Genomic DNA, 13988 nt, shown 5'->3' with positions numbered 1-13988 from the left:
TAAAAAAAAAAAGCATTATCAGCAAAAAAAAAAATTAATTCAAACAAATTCTTAGGGCTGGGCGATTAATCGAAATCGACATTCAGAACCTATAATAAATGACTGAATTTTCAAAGTAAATTTTTTCAATTACTTTTCCTACTGCGTGTGGAGTCACGTGACCCCGCTCTGTTTACACTTCTGCGTAGAGCGCAGTGTATGGTCTGACGCAGCCTTCATGCGTTCAGCTACCCTTCGCTGTGACTGATGCTGACCCTTCAAAAAATTTAACTAAACATGCGATGACGCATATTGCAAGCTCTGTGATTGGTCAGCTTGGTAGAGTTGAGCGTAGTTGTGTAGAGTAGTGTAGCCGCGTGGAGAAGGCAAAAATAAATAAATAAAAGAACCGTTTATTAATTGTAATCGAGTTAAAATGTTCAATTAATCAAGATTTTGATTTGAGGCAAAATCGCCCAGCCCTACAAATGGATTTATCTGACTGTAAAAAAAAATGGGCTATTTAAAACCTAATCTAAAGTGTCTCCCAAGACACCATATTTTAATTTGGTTAGAAAATATTAAGATGTTTGTTCAGATAAAATATCACTTGTTAATAAATCAACGCCTTATCTACATTTTGCATATTTTTTCAATAATGTAGTGGAATTTTTACAACTAATACCATCCGGTAAAGCTGGGCAATTAATCAAAGCTGACTTTAAAAAATGCACAGGTATGGTCCGGTGTGGTGAGAGCTCGAGTCCACTTTAGAACCCCAATGGATTGTCTGTGTTGAATGCCTGATCAAAATTGCTTTTTATAGTATTTTCTCAGTCTATATATATATATATATATATATATATATATATATATATATATATATATATATATATATATATATATATATATATATATATCAGGCACTACAAACTATACCCATTACAACTCCAGTGAACCAATAGGATCACCCAGGGTCCAATTGTCGGGGACACTCGATTCCTCATGACACTGGCGCAGCCTTCATACAGGTGCATACCCTTGCACTTTTTAAAAATGTAACTACACATTGCACGTTTGCACAACATTGGAAGCTGCACCAGAGATGCCTTGAGACGGCATATTTCCTATTACAATAAAATTATTAGGTATATTAAAATATTTGTTTACAAAAGAAGCAAGAAATGCTCCGTTTGAAATATTATTTACAGCATTTTCAAGAGTTGTATTTAGAAGAGATGCTGCTTATTTTCTACTTTTAATATGAAAAACATTAAAAAATAATTTATTTTGTTTCCGAAAGTGCAAGTTATTCATTTTCATTTTTTAGTAAAAAAGGTGACTGTGGTTTAAGGCAATGTGTTTTAATTTCAGTTGTTCAACATTGATGTTCAATGAACAATCATAGATAGTAGATAGTGTTTTTCCTTCAATTTTTTTAAATTAACACCCTTCATTCAGAAATCTTTCACTTGTAATATGTGAGCATATTTACTGTACAAAACCTGTCAGAGAACTGTAAGGGGAAAAATTTTGTTCATTAATCGTAATCAAGTTAAAATGTTCAATTCATTAAAATTTTGATTTCAGGCCAAATCACCCAGCCCAACCATTAGGTTATAAACTTCCCATTATACAAAACTTACTTCAAAATAATTATACTTCAAAACTGTTGTAAATATATTAGAAAATATATTTACTAAAAAATACATCCAAATGATGTAAACAGCACGTCACAAAACAAGACACAGCTGTCTCTGCTTAAACCAAGTCGAATATATTTTTTTTCCAAGGAAGATTTTATATCAGATAAAACGGAGTGTATTATGATAAAACTCTATATCACTCGAAGCAATATTAGCGTATCACAAGTATTTAAACTGAGTTATAACCACACAATATGATAATAATGAAACAATTCCGCTATTATTTACATCAAGCGTCACGGGATGTTCTTCCGGGCGAGCATAGGGGCCATTAAGGATTCATCCACTTCCAGTCCGCGTGTTGTCTCCACTAAACAGTGCATACTTCGGCGATACTGACTCTCAATACTTATTTTCATTTAGTAAAATACAAACCCGAATGAGCAATATCTAATTAGTACAAATCTCAGAATTCCTGCACATCATCCGCGCGAACACGACCTGCAAACTGGATGTGCTTGACGTCGTGCAAACTAGGGATCAAGGATAATTTCACAACATCATATAAAACGAAAAGTATCAGTCATTCGTAATAAACAGCAAAAATCAGTCCAAGTCACTCAAAAAATGTGGAAAAATCATTAAAAAGCCATTACTGACATAGTTTAGCCAGGGTTACCCTGGTGAACGCAAGTGTTTGCCGAAACGCGTAGGCACAGTTTTAAGGAATAGTCATGTCTATAGACCATTTCAATGTTGTCATGTCATTGGCCCATAAACATTTCCTGCTTGTCATCAAACTATTTCATAACTGTAACAAGAAGCAATTCAATCATAACAATGTTATCAATGTTACAGTTGTCATAACCTTATTTATCAATATTTGGCTTATTTTGGAATTTCGGAAGCCACAGAAATTCAAAATGTAAAACAGAAAATACGTTGGGGCCACTGTTGTTGTTTATATCCCTCAAAATGGTTTATAAAGGCTTTTTGATATTTAATTTTTTTTTCTTTTGATAGCCTTGGACTGATTTTTGCTGTTTATTCTGATGAATCCCTTACCTAAAGAGCACCGACAAAATATTTACGCTACCCCTTTTTGTTTGATTTTGGATTTGTATATTCATTATTATTTATCAAAACAACAGAACGTTAATTGTGTACTTCAACTATAGTTAGTGAAACCATGAGCACTAATTAGGGATGCTCATAATAACCGATTAACCGTTAACTGTGTTTTTAACTGATTAATGCTATAAGTTGAATGATTACAAATTTGTATTATATGTATTATTTTTTTACTATTATTTACTGCATCAGGGGCCGATCACAGTGAACACACTTTTGCGTTGAGAGGGGCATCTTTTGAATGGTTTACTAACCTCCTTGAGTGTTTTGCGGCATCCTGCACGCCTCACGTTTTTGCCGTTGTACGCTGTGAGCTCGCAGTTGAAATAAAATAAACTCCGAGCGGGAAAAGCGTTCGTCAGTTCTTCAATCAAATGAGAGCAGATGCGGGGATTAAATGCATATTTTCTGGGAAGTGATTGATTTGAGGTAGCTTGCTATTTTTATTTGACTGAAAAAAAGACACGATTGGACAAACAGCATGTTCTTAAAAAGGATTCAGTCAGTGCTTGCATTTTATAATCTAAACTTGTCATTTAGGTAAAAAATATCTCAGGCAGAACTATTAATTTTGTTCTTTTATTTAGTTTATTCAGTTTTTCTATGCGGTTGGAAATGCTGCAGGTGACTGAAGATGTGCTGTTATTCTGTATGCTGTTGTTAACATGTTAAAATAAATCAGTATTTAATGTGTCAGGCACAAAATAGACACGTAAATTATTTACGTTTTTAAATGGTGATTTTATATTAATCTGACCAGTTAACCATTAATATGCGGTTAACGGTTATCAAAATGAACCAAAATGAGCTTCCCTAGTACTAATGTAAACATCACAGTAATAAGAGTTAACTACTATTTTAAAATCAACTATTTTGCGACGCATCCTAAAGCAGTAGGCAAATTTACTTAATTTTAACTTAATTTTAGGCAATGCGAATGGCATATTGCTTGGATATTGTTGCCTACGGTCCGGTTCACATCTCTAATTTGACAATAACGGCAATTTAATTTTTTTTTTTTTTTTTACATTTTTCAAGTGCCTTGGACTGATTTTTGGCATTTATTCTGATTAATACCTTACCTAAAGAGCACCAACACATTACTTAAGCTACACCTGAACACTTTTGGTTTGATTTTGTATTTGTATATCCGTTATTCGTTTTTATAAATAAAAACTACAGGACGTTAATCTTCAAACATAGTTATTGAAAGCAGCAATTATGCATGAGTATTGATGTAAACATCACGGTAGTAAGAGTTAACCGCTATTCTGAAATCAACTATTTTGCGACGCCCCCTAAAGCAGAAGCGAATTTACTTCCGATTTCCGCATGATGTGTCAATAAAACAAATAACTTCATTTCAGGCGATGTGAATGGGATATTGCTTGGATATCGTTGCCTACAGTCCGGTTCACATCTCTAATCTGCCAAAATGGACTACTCTGGGAAAGAAAAGGAAGCCATGGCCATTATGGCCGAGGCGGACAAGAAGATGAAAACGTCGCATTCGTTATTCGGGACGTTTTTTGGGTAAATCATTGAATGATGTCTTTTAGCATCTCAGCCATATTTAATCGCAAAAATATTTTTTAAATATAACTAAATGCTTATAATGTCATTCATTTGCAAAAAAAACAATGCTGATTTATTTTTAAGCAATATTGAATTTATACGCGAATTATGTTTTAAAATGACAACTTCAAACACACAATGCTAGACGTAATTAGCGTGTATAAATCCACTTATATTTAAGTAAATGTTTTACAGATTGCAGTTTTAAACGTGAAATCAGTCGAGTTAGCAAGTAGCATCGCACTGTATGTAAAAAAAAACATCATAATAAACCGAGTTTCGAGCGTTAAACGTAACGTCTCCCTTTCGCGTTTATTTATTTGACGTGACAAGCTACTATAAACACCCACCCACTAAAACATTTCTCACTTTCAGCCTTTTATTCATCAGCACTTTTAAAACTCACCCATGTTCCGTTCGCTGGGCTCCTCCGTGCACAGTCTCTCTCCGCCGTTGGCGACAGTGGGGATGTTGAGTCGATGTTTCACTCTGAGGTGTTTTATCATGTTGGCCGTGTTTGAAGAAAACTTAAATGTCGACTTGCACAACCTGCAGTAAACAGTGCCGTTGAGCTCATTTTTGATATAGTACTTCCAGGCTACGGAGCAATATCGGGCCTGTGTTTTGCCACTGATTTCCAGCTCCTCTTGCTTCATGTTGGCCATATCAGCTCTGAAAACACGTTGTGCGAGTGCAGGAGACAGCTGCTAATAGCGCCGCCTATTGGTTTCAGTCAACAGAATCAACATCCCCTATTGCTCCTCAATATACTGTATACATAACAATAACAATAGAAGTTACAATGTACTGTTAAGTTACAAACCGTGACAAATGAATTTTAACTGAATATGAACATGATACAATGGATTTAAATTAATAACACAAATTAAATACATAACCAAATAAATTAAAATACAAAGTTGGGACAGTAAGGAAAATGCAAATAAAAAAAAGAAAGTAGTGATTTCTAAATGTACTTTGACTTGTATTTCATTGCAGACAATACATTTAATGTGTTTCTCGTGATTTATATTTTTTATTATTGTTATTATGTTTTTCAAAATCAGCATGTATTCCACTTTTGGTTCTTGCAACACATTTCCAAAAAAGTTGGGACAGAAGCCATTTAGGTCTAGAAATGAGGTAAATTGTGTAAATAAATAATGATGTGATGTCAACAGGTGATTATAATTATAATTACTAGTCCTGGCTGTGGAGGAAGAGGATACAGGTACTTGACTGGCCTGCCTGCAGTCCCGAACTGTCTCCGTTAGAGAATATGTGGCACATTTTGAAGCACAAAATGCGACAATGAAGACCCCGTATTGTTGCCAGCCTTAAGACTTTGTAGGAAGAATGGGACCAAAATTACACCTGAAACACTTCATCACTTGGTGTGTTCAGTCCCTAAACAAAGTGTTGTGAAAAGAAATGGCAGCATTACAAAGTAATAAATGCTTTACTGTTTCAACTTTTTTTAAATGTGTTGCCAAAACCAAAATTGGAATACATTTTTTTTTAAATATAATAATAATAATAATAAATAAAAATAATAAGGAACACATTAAATAATGTTTGTTGTATTGTCTGTAATCAAATACAAATCGAAGAACATTTATAAATCCCTACTTTCCTTTTTTATTTGCGTTTTCAATACTGTCCCAACTTTTTCTGATTTGGGGTTGTATAATAAAAATAGATATACTCAGGTGTGGAGTAGGATACCTTATCTAATTATATCTCTGTTTACAGAGGATTCAATAATCATGTTTAAAATCTGGTGTGTTTTAATTCCCTTTTGTTTATTTTTAATTAACTCTGAGCAAATAGAAATACAGGCTGTAAATTTACTTTTGTAAATATGACCTTTTCAGCGCAAGCACAGGAGTTTAGTATAGCAAATCTATTAGTTTTATTTAATAGAGCAAGACCAATGTTACAAATCAGGACCATTTCTTTTGTAACATCAATGAGGTTATTAAAGGTTGTAAAATTTAAATTGCAATCTCAAAATGTTCCCCTGTTTCGTTTTGTTAATTTCAGGAGTTCTTCCAGGGTTGAGGAGGCCTGCGACATGTATGTGAGAGCTGCCAATATGTTCAAGATGGCAAAGAACTGGAATGGTAGGACAAATTGCAACTTTTGCATCATTATATTACGATGTTCAAAACTCAAATGTTGCTTTTTTTTAAATTTAAGCTGCAGGAGATGCTTTCTGCAAAGCTGCTCTTCTGCATTTAAAAGTGGACAGCAAGCACAATGCAGCTATGAATTTCCTTGATGCTGGCAATGCATTTAAAAAGGCTGATCCTCAAGGTAAATCACTACTGAAATATACAAATCTAGCAGCATGTAGTGTTTTCAGTTCAAAATGATTTGAGTTTAATTTTAATCTGGTTCTGCTTAAACTTCTTTACACAGAGGCGATAGGCTGTTTCTCTCGGGCTATTGACATCTACACAGATATGGTGAGGAAAAACTACATAAAAATATTAGTAAAAGGTTTGGTTCACCTAAAAAGATAAATTAGCTGTAATTTATTTATTTGAAAATCAAATTAAGATATTTTAGATGATATTCGAGAGCTCTCTCATCCTCCTAGACAGCAATGGTCCAGAAAAGAAACCAAAAACATTGTCTAGACCAGGCATGTCCAAACTCAGTCCTGGAGGGCCGGTGTCCTGCAAAATTTAGTTCCAACCCCAATCAGACACACCAGGGCTAGCTAATCAAGCTCTTACTAGGCTTTCTAGAAACATCCATGCAGGTGTGTTGAGGTGAGTTGAAGCTAAAATCAGCAGGACACCGGCCCTCCAAGACCGAGTTTGGACACCCCTGGTCTGAGAGCATGTGTCAACAGTGGTTCAAGTGTAATAATAAGAAGCTCCAAGAACACTTTCGTACACCCAATTAAAAAAACAATAACTTTGTTTACCTATGTCTGATGACCACATCAGGGGCCTCATGTATCAACGCTGCGTACGCACAAAAACTTTGCGTACGCCAGGTTTCACGCTCAGAATCGCTCACGTTTGGATTTACTAACAATGAACTGAACGTGGGAATGTGCGCAGGTTCACGGCAGCTTTCTGGCTGGCGTACGCACATTTTTTGTGCGTGTCTGTTTTATTTCCATTGGCGACTCCTAGAGGCAGTTGTGTTAAATTCTTCTCTACAAAGTGTCTGATCCTTGCAATGGCAGCTGTATGAGACGGGTTCATCTAGTAGGTATGTAAGATTTCCATACCATACAGTTGACCAGCTAAACATTAAAGCACAATTTGCAGCAGTCGCCTGTTTTCCCAATGTAATCTGAGCTATCTACTGCACACACATTGCTATAAAGACACTATGTGAAGATAAATTTGCATGCGTGAATCAGAAACATTTCCATTCAATAAATGTGCAAATAAAATATGATGCACAAACTTATTGATGATTCCTACTTGTCTTTCTCGTGATAAATAAAAGGCAAAATCTGATATGTAGCGGGGAAAAAAAGAAGAAAGAATTCATCAGACGCTGGATTCGAGCCAAGTTTATGCTCGAACGTGTCAGTATATGATCACATGCTTCTTATGAGGTGCGCCACTGAGACTGCTAAGGGTGCTGCAACATTTTACAGATATAAACCACACTATTTCTTTTTTAAATGCACTCAGTGCGATGTTCAAACCCAACTGTGTTAACCGTATCAGCTAAACTCTCCCACTCTATTTTTTTCTTTTGTTGTTAATTCCGGAGAACAAACTTGCAAATAACACCGCTTTTCTCCGGTCTACCTCCGAAAGCAGCACCTCCAATTTACATTCTGTTCAAAGTTTCTCTTTTTGCTTGATTTTGCCGTTGCTTTTTCGTTGGGTTTTCCCATTAGCATAGTCATTAGCATATTCATACGGGGGAGGAGGCAGGGAGGGGTTTTGTGCTCGTGCATGTTGCGCTTAGTTTCACATTCATTTAGATGTACAAAAGAATATGCGTGAGATTTGGCGTACGCAGTGTTTCATACATCTGAATTTTTTTCTGCGTACGCACATTTACAGCTTTGTGCGTACGCAATGTTTTAGTATGATTTCCACGCAAGTCTTCGTACATGAGGCCCCAGGTAAGGGTGTGTGTTTACTATGGGTAAGATGACACTTGCCTGTTGCACTGCTGACCTTAATGCCAATCTGTCATAATGTCTGTAGTAAACGCACAGCCTGACAACATGAAGAGCAAAAGAAACCAAAGTTGTTTCCACAGTTTTTGGCACATGGTTACACTTGAACCTCTGAAGCCATATGGAATGTTTCAACAATGTTTTTAGTTCCTTTTCTGGACATTGAACATCCCAAGATCATTACTGTCCATAGAGGACAGCTCTTGGATATCATCCAAAATATCTTAATTTGTTTTCTAAAGACTAATGAAGATGTCTTGGGAGTGAAACAACATGAGGGTAGACATAATTTCAATGTGGACAAGGCAGTGGTAATAGGTAGTGCTGTCGCCTCACAGCAAGAAGGTTTCCTGGGTCGCTGGTTCGAACCTCGGCTCAGTTGGCGTTTCTGTGAGGAGTTTGCATGTTCTCCCTGCCTTCGCGTGTGTTTCCTCCGGGTGCTCCGGTTTCCCCCACAGTCCAAAGACATGCGGTACAGGTGAATTGGGTAGGCTAAATTGTCCGTATTGAATGAGTGTGTGTGTGTGTAGATGTTTCCCAGAGATGGGTTGCGGCTGGAAGGGCATCCGCTGCGTAAAAACTTGCTGGATGAGTTGGCGGTTCATTCCGCTGTGGCGACCCCGGATTATTAAAGGGACTAAACTGACAAGAAAATGAGTGAGTTTCAATGTTTTGGTTGAACTAACCCTTTAATCACCTTCAGGCAAGATATTGGTGAGCTTCTTTAGTCAAACATTAGCTTGTTTAATCCCAATCTTGTAATTTAGGTAAATGCATTTAACTACTTAGACCTTCTTTGATATTGTTGGTTAAATTAGGTTTTATACTGGTGGGAATGAGCATAGCTTGAACTGCACTGCAAATCAGATCATTTTCAATTATATTTAATGAAAATTCAACTCAATTATATTCATATAATTATTATTCAATTATTGTTTTACCACAAGCAGGTCAAATGACATCGACATATTTTAATCAAAGCAGTCTATTTTTCCTTTTTTTTCAACAGCAACACTTTTAGAGCTTCCGGAAATATAAAAAAATGACTTGGTCATAGTTGTGATTAAAAAAGTAACAGCAATTCATGAAATTCAAGTGAATATATTATCAGGAGCTACTGGTATTCATTTTATTGTGACTGTAGTGGTGGTGGACATTGACTTGCATTCTATGAATCAACAAGGACCATAGTTTCAGCTAAAAATCTTTAATGCTGTCTGGAGGAAAAAAAAAAGTCACCTACATCTTAGCCTGATGTACACTACCTGACAAAAGTCTTGGCGTAGATCCCAGTTGTAAGAGCAACAAATAATAACTTAACTTCTGGTTGATCAAGGTAGATTTTTCAGATGAACCATCTGTTGAACTGCATTTCAATCACCACAAATACTGCAGAAGACCTATTGAAACCCGCATAGACCCAAGATTCTCATAGAAATTCGTCAAGTTTGGTGAAGGAAAAATCATGGTTTGGGGTTACATTCAGTATGGGGGCTTGCAAGAGATCTGCAGAGTGGATGGCAACATCAACAGCCTGAGGTTTAAAAAAAAACTTGTGCTGCCCATTACATTACAAACCACAGATGAGAGCAAATTCTTCTACGTGATAGTGCGCCTTCAGCTGCCACATTAAAGTTCCTGCAAACAAAGTAGGTGAAGGAGCTCCAGGATTGGCCAGCCCAGTCACCAGACATGAACATTATTGAGCATGTCTGGGGTAAGATGAAGAAGGAGGCATTGAAGATGAATCCAAAGAATCTTGGTGAACTCTGGGAGTCCTGCAAGAACACTTTCTTTACCATTCCAGATGACTTTATTAATAAGTTTTTTGAGTCATTGCAGAAATGTATGGATGCAGTCCTCCAAGCTCATGGGAGTCATACACAATGTTAATGTTTTTTCCACTGCAGCATGACTTCATATTCTATACTGTATATTATTTCTGTTTAGTGACAAGACTTTTGTCAAAGCAAAGTCAGACCTTACTGTTTTATTAAAATAATAAAAAATCAAGGCATGACCATATTTTATTTAGGTAAAATAAGTCTAATCTAGTGGCCTTTGCCTTTCATATAAGACACCAATAGATCAACTAGAAGTCAAGTTATTATTTTTGGTTCCTAAAACTTAGAAACTTTTGTCAGGTAGTGCACTGTAAATTAACAGCAAATTTGTATTTTGTATTTTTAAACTATTTTTAAGCATTCAAATGTATTTCAACATAATATTCTACAGTTTTGCAGTATAAATATATGAATAATAATACATTTTTGATGGTCTTCACAGGGGCGCTTCAATATTGCTGCAAAACACCACATATCTGTTGCAGAAATCTATGAATCGGAGTTACTGGACATAGACAAAGTAAGTGGGAAATAATCTATTTATATAAGGGTTCGAATGTAGAGGCCTGTCACAATAATCAATATATCGACCCATCGCACAACACATGGACATGACCTCAATCATTTTTGGTGATGCAATATATATATATTGCTCATACATAAAAAACTATTTGGGCAACATTTTAGCCGATTGTGGAACATCTCTATCTTTATTGGAGGTGTCTGTGTCAGTATGGTTAAAAGCTAACACTAAATTACCATAGTATATTTTCATGTAGGTGCCTGACAACTGAAAATAGATTTGGTAGCAAATATCGCAGCATCTGTTACGTTTTTACCTTGCACTTTTTTGTTAACATTTATTATAATTCATTTAGTGTATGCGTTTTCACATTCTGATTCCAGTGCCTAATTATGATATTGTTAAAATTACTGTAATTTAATTAAATATTCTTAATAATAAAATATTATAATTAAAATGACAATAATTTCGTTTATCGTATTATTGTTTATTTTTGAGCGATATATTGTCCAACAAGTTATCGTGGCAGGCCTACGAACGTATTATTAAGTGCCTCAGATAATCGTTGACGCTAAGTTAAAAGCATAAAAATACTCTACAAAAGTCTTAAAAACTGAAATTTATACTTGTATTCAGCAATTCAGCAGATATGTTGTCTCATTCTTGGTCCAATTGGACTTACTTGAAGAATCATTAGTGTGTTGTACTTCTCGTAGCTAAACTATATTTCTAATCAGCAACTTTCTACTGAACAAAAGCCATGAATTTACCATGTTATGACTATGTACACACCAGCTTAAAATTAAAAACTACAGAAAAACCATGTGTGTGAATGTTAATTCTTTTATCAAAAAATTGTGCATTTTTTGACATAGTCATGCATCTCTTCCAAGTCAGAAAGAACTAAAAATACATTATGTGTATGTTTATAGGCTATTGCTCATTATGAGCAGGCGGCAGATTATTACAAAGGGGAGGAGTCCACCAGGTACTGCCTTTTAAATATGCTTGCTTATCTGTTTATTCATTTAAACCATTAGTAATGTTGTAGATTAGAACAATCCAGATCTGAAATTAACGCATTATTATTAAACTAAATAAGCCTCTTCTAATCTCTTTCTCTCTCTCTTTTTAGTGCAGCTAACAAGTGTCTTCTTAAGGTAGCGAACTATGCGGCTCAGTTGGAGCAGTACCAGAAAGCCATTGAAATTTTTGAGCAGGTTTGCATGACCCGAACTTGATTTGTGTTTTTTATTATATTCACGTTTAATGCTGACTGGCATGTTTTCTCTGTTTCAGATTGGTACTTACTCTATGGACACTACACTGTTGAAGTATGGTGCCAAAGACCATTTCTTCAAAGCTGCACTGTGTCACTTCTGTGTGGACATGCTCAACTGCAAGGTGACTGATGCGTTTACAGTCTGAAAGTATTCAAAATAGCTAATATGTAACTTCCTAGCATTGTTTAACCATTGTTCTTTTTAATAGCTGGCTGTACAGAAATATGAAGACATGTTTCCAGCCTTCTCTGATGCCAGAGAGTGCAAACTTCTTAAGGTTGGAGTCTTTTCTTACAAAAGTTTTGTGTATATTATACCAGTTTAAAATAATTGCTTCAATTTGTATATATTTTAAAATGTAATTTATTCATGTCATGGTAAGAGCATAATGCTTCAGAAATCATTCAAGTAGGCCTATCATGATTTCTTTCTTAAGAAATCTTTTCAAAACAAGTGCACTGCTTCAAGAGATTGTTGACCTTATTAACCTACTTAAAGATATACATCTTCCAAAAAATTTGATTCTCTATTCATTTACTCATCATACACTACTTGACAAAAGTCTTGTCACCTATGCAAGTTTTAGGAACAACAAATAATTATTGACTTGTAGTGGATCATTTGGTATTTCCTCCATCAACTTACCCCAGACATGCTCAATAATGTTCATGTCTGGTGACTGGGCTGGCCAATCCTGGAGCTCCTTCAACTTATTTTCATTCAGGATCTTTGCTGTGGAGGCTAAAGTATGAGAAGCAGTGCTATCCTGCTGAACAATTTGCCCTCTTCTGTGGTTTGTGATGTAATGGGCAGCACAAATGTCTTGATACCTCAGGCTGTTGATGTTGCCATCCACTCTGCAGATCTCTCACACACCCCCATTCTCAATGTAACCCCAAACCATGATTTTTCTTCACCAAACTTGACTGATTTCTAAGAGAATCTTGGGTCCATGTGGGTTCCAATTGGTCTTCTGCAGTATTTGTGATAATTGGGATGCAGATGATTTATTGGAAAAATCTACCTTCTGCCTCTTTTCCATACAATTAACTATAAATTATTATTTGTTGACAACGAGACTTTTTTCAGGTAATGTAAAATTGATAAAAAAAACTGTTTCATTGTTTTTGATTTTCTGCTGAACACAAAAGAAGATAGTTTGGAAACCTGTAACCATTGACTTCCTTAGAAGGAAAAACAAATACTATGGAAGTCAGTTTTTCAACCTACATATACATCAATAAACCTAACGTTTTGGATAATGTAATGCAAGTACAGCATTTGAACATCTCTGACACTTTCTGTAAAGTAATCACAATTCATGTTTGTGCATTTCACACTAAAACAGAAACTTCTTGATGCACATGATGAGCAGAATATTGATGCATACGCTGATGCAGTAAGTTCTATTAACATATTGTTTTAGATATTTGATCCTGCTCAACCAATATTATGGGTTTAATCATTTTCTTTATAAAATAGGTAAGGGAATTTGACTCCATCACAAGGCTTGATCAGTGGCAGACCACCATGTTGCTAAGAATCAAGAAGACCATTCAGGATGAAGAGAGTGACCTTCGCTGAATGAAGTCGTAAAAATCCATTCTCACACCCATATCATTCCTTTCTTATTATATATATATATTAATTTATTTATTTACATATGGGTAAATGAAGGTCAAAACCCCTTTACTGCTGAATCCTAACAAATCCTACTGTCTTAAAAGTAAAAGTAATTCAACTTTTATCCCGCAGAACACTGTGAAGTCTTTTCCAATGACATCCCCGGTCATAAATATGTGTTACGGTTTTTGTTTATGCCTGTGCAGCTTCAGTTGTTTTAGC

At 35.5% G+C, this 13988-nt stretch overlaps 2 protein-coding genes across 3 annotated transcripts in view; one reads left to right on the top strand and one right to left on the bottom strand.

Annotated features, from left to right (window-relative positions):
- Nucleotides 1-5005, bottom strand: part of zbed4l2 (zinc finger BED-type containing 4-like 2) — a 10016-nt gene extending 5011 nt beyond the window's left edge. Inside the window, exon 1 of one of the 2 annotated variants that reach the window (XM_087254422.1) lies at nucleotides 4738-5005. In XM_087254422.1, coding sequence (XP_087110548.1) covers nucleotides 4738-4996 — 259 coding nt within the window. In that variant the 5' untranslated portion in view covers nucleotides 4997-5005. Of the gene's footprint in view, nucleotides 1-1913; nucleotides 2161-4737 lie in introns of those variants that run through there. The other variant, XM_087254423.1, reaches the window with a different exon arrangement.
- On the top strand, nucleotides 4144-13890 carry napaa (N-ethylmaleimide-sensitive factor attachment protein, alpha a). The gene is given in 11 exon segments (NM_001083561.2): nucleotides 4144-4289; nucleotides 6375-6454; nucleotides 6531-6647; nucleotides 6753-6799; nucleotides 10780-10857; nucleotides 11793-11848; nucleotides 11996-12080; nucleotides 12160-12264; nucleotides 12352-12420; nucleotides 13492-13542; nucleotides 13626-13890. Coding segments are annotated over 11 exon segments (888 nt in total). The 5' UTR covers nucleotides 4144-4191; the 3' UTR covers nucleotides 13728-13890.
- The last annotated feature ends 98 nt before the right edge of the window (nucleotides 13891-13988 follow it).

The sequence above is a fragment of the Danio rerio genome, chromosome 5, assembly GCF_052040795.2.
Source record: "Danio rerio strain M-AB ecotype USA chromosome 5, GRCz13ab, whole genome shotgun sequence".
Lineage (NCBI taxonomy): Eukaryota > Metazoa > Chordata > Actinopteri > Cypriniformes > Danionidae > Danio > Danio rerio.
Note: the sequence above shows the minus strand (reverse complement) of the source record. Positions and strands in the feature narration are given on the sequence as shown.